The sequence below is a fragment of the Cyrtonyx montezumae genome, unplaced genomic scaffold (assembly GCF_038088225.1).
Source record: "Cyrtonyx montezumae isolate F1298 unplaced genomic scaffold, pur_monq_1.0 scaffold_3, whole genome shotgun sequence".
Lineage (NCBI taxonomy): Eukaryota > Metazoa > Chordata > Aves > Galliformes > Odontophoridae > Cyrtonyx > Cyrtonyx montezumae.
In genome coordinates this window covers 57,197,257-57,212,682 of record NW_027072034.1, presented here as the reverse complement: position 1 = coordinate 57,212,682, position 15,426 = coordinate 57,197,257, and the positions used below count along the sequence as shown (strand labels likewise).

Sequence of the window (15,426 nt, the reverse complement as noted above, 5' to 3'; positions counted from 1 at the left end):
GAGAGCTCGAGTTACTGCAGCCGCATCAGTGCCGTCCCCGAGCTCGCCCGCAGCCCACGCGGGGCCGGAGTCGGCCACGCACCGTGGGGTCGTGGGGCTCCGCGGGGAAGGGCCGGGACGCAGCGGGCAGAGCAGTCCCCTGCAGCCTCCACAGCACGGCCCAATGAGCCCGAGGATGTGCCACGAGCGCTTGAGGGAAGGAGCTCGGATCACCCGGTGCAGGTATGGCCATGTGCGGGAGTCTCGTTTGTGCACTGAGGTTGGCGACCCCCGAATGTGGTGGGCCTTCGGTGGGGAGAACAAAAGAAAAAAAGGGCGGTGAGCACGGATCTGCTTGCTTTGAAGAGTGGGATCAAAGTGCAGAACGAGCTACCTGCATGTCCCTGGCTGGCAGTGAGTTCGTCTGAAAGCTTGAGACTGAAGCATCTGTCCTGCAGTAAAATGAGCAGGAGGTGCTCCCTGGCGTAAGGGGTACCCTGAGCTGGTGGGATAGCAGTAAGAGATCTCATGTACCAGATCATTTAGGGCATGGTTTAGAACATTTCAGCGCATTCTGGCTGACCGTGAACCTGCCCCCAGCGGCGGAGCAGGTTGAGTTTGGGAGGGTGGTGTGCAAGGTTTGGCTGTCCCATGCTTCTGATAAGAGCAGGGTGAAAACACTTAAAAATAAAGAGACCCATGAGGTAGTGAAAAATAATTAAAGAAAGAAGCCACTTGGCCCGATCCTGCAAATACATACTGTCAGCACTTCTAAAGCCAAATATTTATTTACAGAGCATTTCCTGTAATGAGGACCCCATGGCAGGGTTTAGTCCCTCTGCTCTGTGCCTTCATCCCACCAGCCAAAAGGAGCAGCTGGGTGCTGAACCCCCGGGTTGGCATTTTGAGCGGGCTGGAGAAAGGAAAGGGCACGAGCTGCCTCTCCTGAACTGCCTATGACTTGGACAGGAGCCAAAGGGAGGTGGGAGCTATAGGGTGATGGGAGCTGTAGGATGGGAACTATATGATGCCCTAGAACATTAACTTCCATAATACTGGCTTGCCATTTTTGTAGACATGCAAATACAAATGTTATGTTGATAAGTGAAAAATAAAGCTCCAAACACTAAAATAACAATGATGCCAAGAGGGAACACAAGAGGAACAGGCAGCGAAAGGCACAAGCACCAGGCTCACCTATTCTGTGCAAGTGCTGCTTCTAGTTAAAATAGGAAAAATAAACCCACATCTAAAGAGCAACATCCTGACAAATCCTCATCCCACAGTGGCAGTGGCTGGGCTGAGAAGCACTCTGTTTACAAAATATCTCAGTGACATTGGAATGCTTTTATTGGTCATTTTCCTTGGTTTGGACATTTTTTGTACAGTCTGCATAGCTATCCCTTCTCCACATTGCTCATTTCCTTCCTCCTCCCTGTATCTTGAGATTACTTCTGAGGGAGAAGAGCGAACTTTGTCCTGCCTCAAATATCATTTTCAGATTCACTTTGCTTTTTCATCATGATGAAAATTCCAACTGTAGCAATGCTTATAAGGGTGCAAGAAGCGTCTGAACAACACTCTGAAACAGAGTTCAGTTTCAGGTGGTGCTATGTGGAGCCAAGAGATGAACACAGTGGCCCTTGTGGATGCCTTCCAACTCAGGATATTCTGTGATTCTATGACTGTAAGTAATTTATTTGGGAGGACGCAAACTCATCTGCATGATGTTTGAAACACAGTGCTCCTGCACATCAGTGGACTGGGCTTTTGGAGCCACAGCATTGACAGCAAGAGCTGAAGAAAGAATTAAACTCGTTGCTTTATTTCACAGTGAGGGTAAGAGGATGGCTCTGAGTTTGGGTTTTACTGTTCAGCACACTGAATGGTGTTGGCTGGTACTGGGGGACAATGGGCACATCCAGTTGTGGACATCCCCTTACCTTTGATATGATCAGGAGTTTGGAATATAGCACATAAAACAGTAATTGTATTATGTTCACTGATTCATGAGGTGTTATAAAAAAAGAAAAGTTAAAAACACTCATTAGCATCAGAGATAAGGATGGGGAAATTGTAGAGAGTCCACTGGTAGTGAAGAGAATTCAAGAAAGCAACATTTGGCATGAGGGTGGTAAAGGGAAAAAAAGAGACAGAAAGTGAAGGTTTTGAGACTGATAGTTGGAAAAAAGGGCTGCTAAGAAGAGTGAAGGTCCTTGTGAGGGGGAGAAGGCAGCACAAGGGAGGGGCTACTATCTCCACTGCCATGAGGCAGGACCTTGGCTAAGTTACCCGCTACATCTGTGCATTCAGGAAGGCTGTCCCAATACACTCCTACAGGGGAAAAACACTGGTCTCAGGAGATGGGCTGGGTTAATTTTCTTCCTAGAGGCTCATATGAAGCCATGTTTGGGATTTTTGATGAAAATCGTAATGATCTTACACTGCTGTTGAAGTTGCTGAGCAGTGCCTACACAAAGCCAAGGACATTTCAGCTCCTCACTCTGCCCAACCAGCAAGGAGCTGATGGTGCCCAGGGAGCAGGGATGGGACAGAACCAGGACAGCTGACCCTGACTGGCTAAAGGGGTGTCCTTTGCCATGTGGTGTTGTGTTGAGCACTAAAAGCTGGGGCTAGATGGGAAAAAGGGGTCATTAACCTCGACTGTGTTACCTTCATTGGTACTAAAACCGTCGTTCGGAGAGTAAGTGGTGTGCTCTTTGAAAGATAAGAACAAATAAAGAACCCGCAGACAGCTATTCTAAAACTGTCTGCCCTGCAGCACAACCATAGGAGATCCAGGGCAAGCAGGTGTCATTTTTAGAGATTTTAAGAGACATCAAATTTCTTTGATTTTTACAAGAATATTTTCTCCGCTTATTACTGCATATTACAACTGCAGGAGTGTTGAGGCTGTATTGATCATGCTGCTTAAAGATACAGTTGTATGCATATATTTGAATGCAGATTCTATACGCATAGGATTTCCTCAGTATGAGCAGTTATCTAGAATTTAATGTAACTTTCACAGCTGATTTTAGTATAGAATTATTTAATTCTTCAAAGATGGACTAGTTTATTCTCTTCAATTTTAAAGAAAAAAAAGAATTGTTTATTATTAAAATCCAAAGAAGTAAATAAAACAAGTGCTATCTTCTCAGGACAGCTGTTTCCAGTGCCTCACCACCCTCTGAGTAAGGAATTTCCTCCCAGCAGTTAATCTAACTATCCTCGCTTTCAGTTTAAAACCATTCCCCCTTGTCCCGTTACTGTTAGATAGTGTAAAAAGTTAGTCTCCCTCCTGTTTATAAGCTCCCATTAAGTATTGGAAGGCTACAATAAGGACTCCCCAGAGCCTTCTCTTCTCCAGGCTAAACAAGCCTAGCTTCCTCAGCCCTTCTTTGTAGGAGAGGTGCTGCAGTCCTTCGAGCATCTTCATGACCTCCTATGGACCCACTCCAACAGCTCTACTCCTTCCTGTGCTGGGGTCCCCAGGCCTGGATGCAGTAGTCCAGATGAGGCCTCATGAGGGCAGAGCAGAGGGGGAGAATCCCCTTTCTCTCCCTGGTGGCCACCCCTCTTGTGATGAAGCCCAGGATACCATTGGCTTTGCAGGCTGCAAGAGCACACATCCAGCTCTTCATCCACCAGAGCCCCCAACTCTTTCTCTGGAGCGTTCTCTCAAGTTCTTCCCTCAGTCTGTACACATACTGGAATTGTCTTGATTCAAATGCAGCACCTTGCATTTGGCCATACTGAATCTCATTAAGTTCACATGGGCCCCTCTTTAAAACTTGTCTGTGTCCCTCTGGCTGGTGTCCCTTCTTTCTGTGCTATCAAGTTCACCATTCAGCTTAGTGTCATCTGTAGTGTAGTGTAGCTGACCACTTACAGGATAGTAGGATGTTTTGGATGGGCAAGGCTGGGGACAGCAGTGACTCTCTGAGAACCTTAGCAGCAGCTTCCTGCCCCTGGTCCTCCTTCAGGAAGGATGCCCAGCTGGAACCTCACCTCAGCAGCTCAGAAAGGCCTGGGCTTTCCTGGCTGCACAGCTGGCCTTCTCTGTATCTGCTGGTGAATCAATCTCTCCCTTGTGCCGTTTCCCCATTCACAAATTGTCTTTCTGGCAATCAGGAGGTTTATCTGAAATGTTAGCGTCTTCCCTGCTCAAACCCCTCTCCCTATTTATGCCCCAGAATGGTGGCCCAGGGTCTGCGAGGGAGGAACCAGGAGGGCAGGGCCACTCAGGAACACCCTGGGGCTGATGTGTGCTTCTGAAACACAAAGATGGTTTGTGCACAGCTCTTTGCTTCCCTGCCCCTCAGGTTGTTTAACCTGCAATGATATCTACCCCACATGGAAAAGCCAATATTTTCTTTAAATGTTTTTCCATTTAAAAATAACAGTGAAAAGCATTCTTTGGAGGGGTGGGACAGAGTCAACAGGTCTCGATCATGTGGCTTGTATTTTGATCTGGTGTCAATCCCATTACGGAATAATGGGAATTAACTAGTGTTGCTTGTGAAAACAAACAAATAAACCCACCCATCCAACCAACCAACAAGCCAAACTAAATACTTCCCAGTATTAAATAAGGTGCCTAGCAAGTCCATGCGTCCTTGACAGAAACTGTCAGTTATGAAGCACTGGAACAGTGTCTTTCTTAGACTTGCTAATCAACTGACAAAAGGAGAGAATCCTGACATTAGTGAGAGGAAGCGGAGGGGAAAAGGCTTCCTGTGATCTAACAGAAAGGCCAGAAGAAGATGTTTTTCCCCTCTTCTTTATCCAGTTTTCCATCCTCCTTGCCTTCCAGTCTTGACATGCACTTTGGATGAGGATGTTGTTAATATGTGCTGCTGTGCGTGGCTCCGAGTTGAAAAAAGGCATTGTAACACATCGTGAAGGAGACATTTGGCCCCACTGTGCTGAATTCCTGTGGTTAAGGTGGCACTGTGGCCTGTCCCAGCTGTCAGGGGTGGACCTGTGTACGTGGCCATCAAGCAAGGGGGCAGGACTCAGCCAGTACTTCAAGGGGGCATGGCAGGGCCGTGTATCTTAGGATGATGCTTTATTTTGGACCAAAAATCAGCTGGGTTGGATGACCCTGACCTAACAGAGAAATCTGGCTGCCTAAGCAAGGGGACAATTCGTCCTTCCCTAACAGTGTTGGTCCATCTACTGCTGAGTCCTCTGCTTTGCCAGTCTTTGCCTTTGAGAGACTGAAGGTGATCCATTGCCCTCCTAAAATGCTTGTGTTCAGGAAAATTGTTTCCTGATGTATTGAGTTATTATCTGTGCATATTCAGTCCCTCTCTGTGTCCTGCCAAGCTTCTATGAATGCAGTTTAAAGGCTTTGTTCCGGGGAAAATGAAAAATTAACAGGTATTAGTAGTGCTTATACCAGGGCACATGCTACTTTTGGCTGCCAGGAAAAGCAATCTGAAATACCTCTGCTGACTTTAGCTGTGCAGTGCCTGAGGTTCCTACTCCTGTTTGCATGTTTAGATCATACCTGTGCTTTTGGGTCTGCAAACTGCTTCTCTCTTGTACCAAGTGGCAACTCTTGCTAATGGCCTAAAGTGCTTTGGACATCTTGTGCTTTGGGTCCTTCACTGTTCATCATGAGCGACCTGAATGAGAATCTAACTCTAATCACCCACTGAATTCCGCAGCATGACTGTAACTTTGCCCCAGAAAAATTAAGCAAACTTTATTTCTTTAAACTGGTATTTTGAATCTTTTTCTCATGGGGACTCTAGACCTACTTACCTACAGGCCAGATTGCTTTTCCTGATCCATGTGCCATGTAACCTCGATCTCTTGGTGCTGTTTAGATAATTGTACTCATTAACAGATCTAAAGGAGATGCCATGCTAATTTTGATGGAATAACTAGGCTCAGTCAGATGAGTTAACGTGACCCATTCACAGTGCAACATGAAGGAGTTTAACAAAGGTCAATGTTGTAAGCAGAGACTCTAGCAAATTTGCCGTGGCAAACTATCATGGTGCTTGGGAAACCTCCTGGCACAGCAAAGACGGCAAATAAATTCTCTCATTCTTCTTGTTCACTGGAAGAAATGAAATTCAGGGGGGTATCTTGGTGAGTTCCAGCGAGCTCCATGTTGTCCCTTTGCTGCTTTTTAGATCACTCTGACGCTCAGACAAGAAGTGGCTCCTGGTGCTCCAGCAGCCCCAAAAGTGCCAAATGAGTTCAGGTGCGTGCAGAGCAAAGGGCTGTGGTTTGTCTGATGTGATACAGACCTATGTTATCTTCCTCTTTTCTTCCTTTGTTCATTTTAGGCATGTGCCAAGAGAGTGCATGGCTGCAGGCTGCCGTAACCCACATTGCTCTGGTCTCAGGCTTTAGTGCAAATTTTGTTGGATCTACACAGAGCCATAACACACTCTGCTGGGCAGGTTAAACAAACCACTCTCTAGGACACAAAACAGATATTTTTTTCTGCAATGCCCTACATAAAATGCTTGGCAGTTGAAATGGTAGGAAATGGAAAAAAGCTTTGAGATAATTACTAACTGCAAATTCTGACTCAAATCAAAGAAAAAACTCAGATAGACCTATGTTGTGATTTAACCTGGCAGGCAGCTCAACAGCGCACAGCCATTCGCTCACTCCACCCACAGTGGGATGGGGGAGAGAATCAGAAAAATAAGTAAAACTCATAGTTGAAATAAAGGCAGTTTAATAGGACTGAGAAGGAAAATAATAATGATAATGATGATGATAAAAGAATATTAAAATGAGTGATGCACAGTGCAATTGCTCACCACCCACTGACTGATGCCCAAGCAGTACTTCCTCCCCACAGCTAACTCCCCAGTTTTATTGTTCAGCATGAAACCCCTTTGGCCAGTTCAGGTCAGCTGTCCCGGTTCTGCCCCCTCGCCGCTCCCTGGGCACCCCAGCTCCTTGTTGGCTGGGCAGTGTGAGGAGCTGAAATGTCCTTGGCTCTGTGTAGGCACTGCTCTGCAACGACTACAACAACAGTGTTATCACTATTGTTCTTGTCCTAAATCCAAACACAGCAATGGAGCTGTGAGGGGTCTGGAGTGAAGGCCTTAAGAGGAATGGCTGAGAGAGCTGGGATTGTTCAGTCTGGGGGAAAGGAGGCTCAGGGGAGACCTTATTGCTCTCTATAACTACCTGAAGGGAGGTTGTAGCGAGCTAGGGGCTGGCCTTTTCTCTCATGTCACTAGTGACAGTATGAGAGGAAAAGGCTTTAAGTTGTGCCAGGGGAAATTCAGAGAGGATGTTAGGAAATATTTCTCCAATAGAGTGGTCAGGTGTTAAAATGGGTTGCCCAGGGAGGTGGTGGAATCACTGACCATGGTGGTATTCAAGGAATGTTTAGAAAATGTGCCGAGGAGCTTGGTTTACTGAGAATGAATGGTGATAGGTGGATGGTTGGACAGGAAGATCCTGGTGGTCTTTTCCAACCTTAGTGATTCTATGATTCTATAACACTACTAGGAAGAAAATTTACTCTATTCCAGCCAAGACCATTTCAATATCCATGCCATCTATGACATTATTAGATCCCACACTTACCGGTTATCATTCCCTTTGTCTATGGGCTATCTCTCTAAAATGTCCATAGAGTTTATTTAGTCTATGATTTTGGGCTCCATCTATTATCATGGTCCCTCTGGGAAGGAAAGATGGTGTGTAATGCTGGATTGTTGCATGTTGAAGTCAGTTCTGATTCCCATAATCTCTGTGCTTGTCTGGCTCAATAACCACAGTTCTTTGCTTGGTTCCATTAAAATTAATTTTTCATTAATTTGGGTGATTCTTGTAATACTGTTGATACGGTATATAACAGCTGTAGAAGCGATCACATACAGTATTGCATAGCAGTTAACATTATACAATTCAAATTATTGGCTATTTTCAACCATCATCAAATTTCTTTGAGGTACACACCTGATTTCTCCATCCTTTCATGTTACTCACCAAGTACACTCATGTCCTGGTTCAAAAGCAATCTCACAGATGGGCTTGCCATTGCCTGAGGCAGGAATAATTCAGTCTGTTTTGCCCAGCAAGCCTTTTACACGCACCACTGGTACTTTTTCCCTTCTGCAGTGTGTAAATATTTTAATTGGGCAGGGCCAGCTCTATTGACAGATTCCTAAGAGTTATCTAACCAATTAGCTTTTGTAAACATGTATCCCAGTGCTTGAATGTCCCTATTTTCTAGACCACCTTCTGTAGACTCCAGGACTCTTCCATGAAGATAAGTGCATAGAAGCTGGAAATCTTGAATTGCAGGCTGTACTATTTGTCAGCTGTAGGCCAAGGAGAAAAAATACAGGGAAACTCAGGTAATTTAGAAACTGTAGGCCTTGTCACACCTAACCTATGCTGTAAAACAAGGTGCTTTAGAATGGATGGTGATGGTTCTGCAAAATGCAGTCATGGCCTTGTTGTGCTAATTAAGCATGACAGAAGCAGTTACTCTTCAACCATTCTTTATACAACAGCATTTTTTTCCCCAGAAAATGCAGAAGAAAGAGCATCTGCTTCAGCCCTGAAGCTAACCCTGCTCTTTACAGGTGAGATGAGGCTTGGGTTGGGGGCTCAGAGTTCTATGGGGATGGAGCCAGTGCTAGTGGGATTTATTTCACTGATAAACCAATCCTAAGGACTCCCGAGAAATCACAGAATCATCATAGATTAGCTTTAGTTGAAACTGACGTTGAAGATCACCTAGCTCCACCCCCCTGTCATGGTTTGCCACCAACTAGATCTTTCTTGTACTGTAGCACTCAGAATAGTATGCAGTGTTCAAGGTGAGTTATCTCCTTGCCCATACTAATTTGAAGTCTTTTTTAACTTTCAAAATGCCAACTTTCTAAAATTTTGTAAGTTTGTGTTCTTTTGACACTGATGCTGTAGATGTGCACCTCTTTCAACAGCCTACACTTTGCATCAGGAGCTCCTACCTGTTTCAGAAGCATCTGAAGCAGTTCTTCCCTATTGTTGAATTTACCTGGAGAGGGGAGTTAGGGAAGCTGGTACTATACTAGAGAAAGACTGCTGTTATAGGGAATGAGAAAAGAAACAGGATTGTGATGCTGTGTACTTTGTCTGGGGCTTGCAGGGCTCTTCAGGGATGGGGGTTGGTGGCAACAAACTGTAGGCCAGGAGGGCACCCAGTAAAGTGTACTGCAGGGGATCATGACACCTGGGAATACCTTGAACCGGGAACACCTGAGCTGCTGCTGGTGCCGCCTAGGTCCTTGTAAGCACTCCTCAACATACTTGGCACATGCATCTGGGGTAGATAAAGAGATTTTATATGGAAAAACAAACAAACAAACAACAATACAATTCCTACATAATAAGCTCAGGATTTGATGATAAAACCTGTGTCAAAAGCAAACATTTTACAGCTGCCGCACAATCAGAACTGAAAGAGATTTTGCTCCAGGAAACCATCATTTACAATCACCTTTTGCAATAGGTATTAATTTGCAAACATTTACATAGTCCACCTCTGTATATATGTTGTCGTATGCAGACTGAAAAGGAGGACATCAGCTGTGGACACACAGTGTAGTCAGTACCTGCCAGGAACTGGTGTGCCTATCACCCATACTGAGCACCTTCCAGGATTTTTTTCTTTAAGACGTGTTACCATTGACCAATCTCAGAAGACAACTGAGAAGTAGCTGCGGTCAAGTCACATCAGTATGATTCTGCTGAAATCAGTCAGAACCAGTGACTGGAAAAAGGAAAACATTGCTCTTATTTCTAAGAAAGGGAGTAAGGAAGACCTAGGGACTGGTGAGCCTTCCCTCTGTGACAGGGAAGCTCATGGAACAGACCCTCTTGGAAGCTGTGTTATGACTGTCTAATGGAGGCCTTCTAGGATGGAGCATCATTATCAGTTGAAAAGGGAAGACCAATCAATGTTATATACCTGGATATCTGTAAAGCCTCTGACATAGTAAAACATCACGTTCTTATCTCTAAATTGGAGAGATACGAATTTGAAGGGTTGACTCAGTGGATAAAAGATTGGCTGGATAGTCTCAGACAGAGAACTGTGGTCAGTGGCTATATGTCCAGGTGAAGGCTAGTCATGAGTGGAGTCCCCTAGCGATCCATCTTGATACCAGAATGACATGACATCTTTATCACTGACCCTCAGCATGTTACAGACATTACATTGACTGTTGCAGTGATAGGACAGAAGGAAGAGATGTCAGCCAGAGGGACCCAGATGAGCTTAAAAAGTGGGCCCATGTGAATTTAAGGAGGTTCAAAAAGGCCAAGTGCTAGGTGCTGCATTTAATAGAGGGAATCCCAGGTACGTGTACAGACTGGAAGAAGAACTCCTTGAGGGCAGCCCTGTGGAGAAGGACATGGCGCTTCTGGTGGGTGAAAAGATGGATGTGACCAGCAGTGTTCTCTTGTACCCTCTCGCAGCCTGCAAAGCCAATGGTATCCTGGGCTGCAACAGAAGAGGGGTGGCCACCAGGGAGAGAAATGGGATTCTCCCCCTCTGCTTTGCCCTCATGAGGCCTCATCTGGAGTACTGCATCCAGATCTGGGGACCCCAGCACAGGAAGGAGTAGAGCCGTTGAAGTGGGTCCATAGGAGGTCATGAAGATGCTCAGAGGACTGCAGCACCTGTCCTACAAAGAAGGGCTGAGGGAGCCGGGCTTGTTTAGCCTGGAGAAGAGAAGGCTCTGGGGAGTTCTTGTTGTAGCCTTCCAATACTTACTGGGAGCTTATAAACAGGAGGGAGACTAACCTTTTACATTATCTAACAGTAATGGGACAAGGGGAAATGAATTTAAACTAAAAGAGAGGATTCAGATTAGATGTTGGGAGGAAATTCTTTCCCTGAGAGGAAAGTGATGTGCTGGCACAGGCACTCAAGCCCAGATTGGATGGGGCCCTGGGCAGCCTGAATTGGTTGGGACTGGGTGCAATTTGAGGTCCCCTCCAACCATTCTGTGATTTTGGTGATGTGCAGTGATAGGTCAAGGGGCAATGGGAAGAATTGCAACACAGAAAGTAATGTACATGCATGAGGAAGACCTTCTTTACTGTGAGAGTGACAGAGCACTGTAAGAACTTGCTAAAGGAGGTTGTGGATTCTCCTTCTCTGGGGATGTTCAAGATTCATCTGGATGCTTTCCTGTGTGATTTCCTGTAAGAACCTGCTTTAGCAGGTGGACTAGAGTATTTCTGAAGAAATTTTAATGGGCTTCCATTAAGGGAATGGCTTTACTGAAGGGGTTCTGGATGTACATATCCTGGGAGTCCTGATGTATCCTTGAACAGATTCATGAGAACTGATAACGGGAGTTAACCCATTCTGCCACTCTTTTGTTGCTCTCAGAATATAATATACAAAAAAGTGTTTATATATGCATGTATTTTTTATTGTAGCTATACTCTTGCACAAATTTACATGAGTTGTTTTGAGATTGAGATTATCTTAAGACTACTGTATGCTGTCCGTAGTTGAAAAAAAGTATGAATCTGAAGAATATTCAATTCGAAGATAGTAATTAAAATACAAATACCAGAATAAACATGAAATTGGTGTATATATTTAAAAATATATACATGTTTATTGAATCTTAAAAAAAAATGCATTTCACTTTGGAAGGAATTTCAGCAGTGAAATTCCAAAAATGGGTTATACTCATTTTATGTTTCTGTGGGCACCTATCAAAATTAATGGGATCATTCCTATTGCTAAATTGGGTTGAACTTACTGACTGAACTTTAAAATGCATTTAAGTCTGTAACACATAACATATTTGTTGAGTAGAAAGGAAAGAAGTTGGAGGCCCCTGTCTGCATTTGAGAGGAGGGCACTGTTGTGGCTTGAGGCGACCAGGCAGAATTTGTTGTGTTTTTGGATGGGGAACCAGATCAAATTTGCTGTTATGAAGTGGGAGAAGAGGAATTGAATGCTTTCATCCCAGTAAAAATTTCCTCACTCTGGTGCTCTGAAAGAGGAGCTGGTGAACCCTTTCAGTCAGGTACTTAGTAACTCAACCATTAGAATTATGGAGGCTTATAATTCTTTTTGGCACTATTTGGCTTTACTTTCACTGTTTTTCTCTCTGTTACAAGTTGTACTTGGTTTGTAACCATGTATGCAGCACATTAATATATTACGAGGATGAGTAAGTTGTTATGGTTTGGGTCTCCTTCCTCTCAAGAACAGAGAAGTGCAGACTACTTCCTTTTCATCTGCACATGCCCTAGTGAGTCACCTACAGTCTGCAAAAAGAGAAAGATCCCAGTAACCTGATGCACTGCTTTGTCTTTTTTTCCAAGCAGCTGGCTCAGTGTCAAACATGCCATTCATGACCCCTCCAGCAGCAAGATTGGGAGCAACTTCTGGATTGGTGCAAGAGACCAACAGGATGCAGAGAAGATGAAGATTGGAAGAACCTGATTGGTTATGCCTGCTAATTGGACAGGGCTTGCTGGCTTTGCAACCCAGACATTTTTCAAATGAATGGAGAAATATGGTATTTAAAAATTGTATTTCTGTTATTTTCTCTAATCTGACATGAGTGTATATCCACTGCTTCTCCACTGTCTTTCTTGTGTCATTGCTGGTGGGTCAAAGGCATGCTTGGTAACATGCTTAGTGGGGAAACAGTGGTAGGTGGGTGGTTGGACTGGATGATCTCAGAGGTCTTTTCCAACCTTGGTGGACTGGATGATCTCGGAGGTCTGGCTTTGATGACCTAGCTTTAAATCCCTATGTAGTGAGTTTTGTATGCAGCACTGAAAGGATTTTTTTTAATATACCATTCCTTCTTTATTTCAGATGGATTTCAGAAAATTCAAGGTGCTTGTTTGTCTTGTGGGGCTCAGCTGTGTCAGCTTATGTTATTTTTACATGAGTTTGACTGGACTCTCTATATTCTATGGAAAAAAACAAAATTCCATATTACAAACATTTAGGAGAATTGAAGGAAACTTCTTGCAGCTCCCAGATATTGATTGCCATAAGAACCCACCCTTCCTTGTCCTCCTTGTGGCATCCTCATGTCAAGACATCGATGCCAGGAAGGTCATCCGGCAAACCTGGGGGAAGGAGAGAACGGTCGCTGGCAAGCGCCTGGTGACGTATTTCCTCTTGGGAACCCCTGTGAATCTCAGACAGCAGGCTGACATCAGTGCTGAAAGCCAAAAATTCAAAGATATTATTCAAAAGGATTTTGTGGACACATACTACAACTTGACTTTAAAGACCATGGTAGGAATCGAATGGGTTCATCAGTTTTGTAACCAGTCCAGCTTTGTGATGAAAACCGACACAGATGTGTTTGTCAATGTTTTTTACCTTACTGAGCTGCTTCTAAAGAAAAAGAGGACTACAGGGCTTTACACAGGCTTTCTAAAACTGCACGAGCATCCCATAAGGAAAAATGGGAGTAAGTGGAACGTGAGGGTAGAGGAATACTCGGGTAAGACCTACCCGCCTTTTTGTTCAGGGACTGGCTATATTTTATCGACCGATGTTGCTAGTCAGATCTATAATGTTTCGGAGAACATTTCGTTCATCAAACTGGAGGACGTGTTCGTAGGACTGTGCCTTGACAAATTAAAAATTCATCCAGAAGAGCTTCATTCAGAACAGACATTTTTTCCAGAAAAGATTCCATTCTCTGTTTCTCGCTTTAAGAAAATTGTGACATGCCATGAAGTAAGCTTATCAGAACAACAGAGCTACTGGAATCAGTTAGTGACAGAAGAACGTGGAAGAGTGCTCTAGCACCTTCTCTGATTGAATTACAAACTGAAATGCTTTGAATTTACAGGGCTGCTCCTGACTCCAGAAAAGCTCCCAATTAATTCTAGATCCATCGTGTTAAAGACATTTTTTAACAGTTATTTTAGTCCCCATTTCTGCCTCAGACCATTGTAACATCTTTCTCTCCCAGTCACTTCTACCTCTTTCCATCTTCTCTACATAAGCAACTTTTTTTTTTTTTTTTTTTTTTCTGGAAGGCCCACAAAACTGCTTTCTCCACAAACTAGCTTTCAAAATCATGCTGCTACTGGACAAGGGAATATTTCTGCAATGCAAAAACAAACAAACAAAAAAACAAGGTATTTTCATCTAGAGAAAACAATTGCACCCGCTTCCCTGTCTCCTGTAAGAGATTACTGCATTTGCAGGCATTTCAGACAAGTTTCTTGTAGCTGTCATGGTGCTTCCCTTCTGGCATAGGGAACTGTAGCCATGCACTTGCAGTGAGCCCTGTGTGGGCAGAACTGTGTAGTGGAACAGATCTCCCCTTTAGTCTACACAGATTTTCTTTCTGAGGTGGAAGAATTTGCCCATGCAGAACACCTGGGACAGCTTTAGGTATAGCAGGTCACTTTGCTGAGTGTATAAGGCTACTGTATTATTACCTCATGCATGCCTCCCAGAGGAAATGATTATGCAATAGAGCTGGATCCTTATTACATAATCAGCCACAGACTGGTTGAAGCTGGCAGTGAGCTCTGAAGGTCACCTGTCCCAAACCCTGCTACCATAGGGACAAGCAAGGCTGGATGCCCAGGTCCATGTCCAGGCAGCTTCTGAAGATCTCCAAGGAGGAAACTCAGCAGCCTTTCTGGGCAGCCTGTGTCAGTACTCCGTCACCTGTACAGAACAGAATCTCCCTTGAGCTTCCTCTTCTCCAGGCTGAACAGGCCCAGCTCTCAGCCTTTCCTCATAGTAGTGATGATCATTGTCATCTCAGTGGTCTTTTGTTGGTCTGTCTCTAGTATGTCCATAAGGAGCCTCAGTGAAGAGTGTCCTGGTCTTTGTATTGCAATGAACCTAGGAGATATCTGCTGTGTTTTGTGCTTCGCTTTGATGTATTGAAAGCTACTGTAAATGGTTGATCAAGGCTAAACTACAGTCCCTTACTGTAGGGAGCTAAATTGTACATCTGATTTAGACACTTTCCCTACAAGGAACTGGTTATATACGATGGAGAAGATAGGAGGATTTTCTTTTTTCTTTTTTAAAAAAGACATAGTGAGAAAATGTGTCAAAGTAATCATTCAGACTAGGAACCTCATTTCTTGTTCGATTAGCAAGAAAAACTCAGAAAATCTTTTGGATATTTCTAGGTTTCACAGATAAGGAATTGAGCCCTTACAGTAGATACTGTGGAAAATACATTTGGGCTCTGGGAAGGGAATAAGGAGTTCATAAAATGATGCCTTATGCAGCACTTCAGTTCAGTTTTACCCTCAAAGGTGTATTAAAAGTTTTACCCTCAAAGAAGTATTAAAAATGTGAGGTTGGACCATGTCTTATGAGGAACAACTGGGAGAAATGGGATGTTCAGACTGCAGAAGAGGAAACCTTATCACTCCCTATAGCTGCTTGAAAGGAGGTTGTGGGGAGGTGGGAGTTGGCCTCTTCTTTCAAGT

The 15,426-nt window shown here is 44.2% G+C and overlaps 1 protein-coding gene across 3 annotated transcripts; it reads left to right on the top strand.

The window, feature by feature from the left end:
* Positions 1-13,980, top strand: B3GALT5 (beta-1,3-galactosyltransferase 5). 3 transcript variants are annotated; one of them, XM_065741682.1, is made up of 3 exons: positions 1-222; positions 12,316-12,509; positions 12,815-13,980. In XM_065741682.1, exons 2-3 carry the CDS (start codon positions 12,507-12,509, stop codon positions 13,763-13,765), a joined length of 954 nt encoding a protein of 317 aa, XP_065597754.1. In that variant the 5' UTR covers positions 1-222; positions 12,316-12,506; the 3' UTR covers positions 13,766-13,980. The 3 variants fall into 3 exon arrangements, with proteins under 3 accessions (XP_065597754.1, XP_065597756.1, XP_065597755.1); XM_065741684.1 differs by having other exon boundaries at positions 12,313-12,509; XM_065741683.1 differs by lacking the exon at positions 1-222 and adding an exon at positions 6,183-6,199.
* Positions 13,981-15,426: the final 1,446 nt, after the last annotated feature.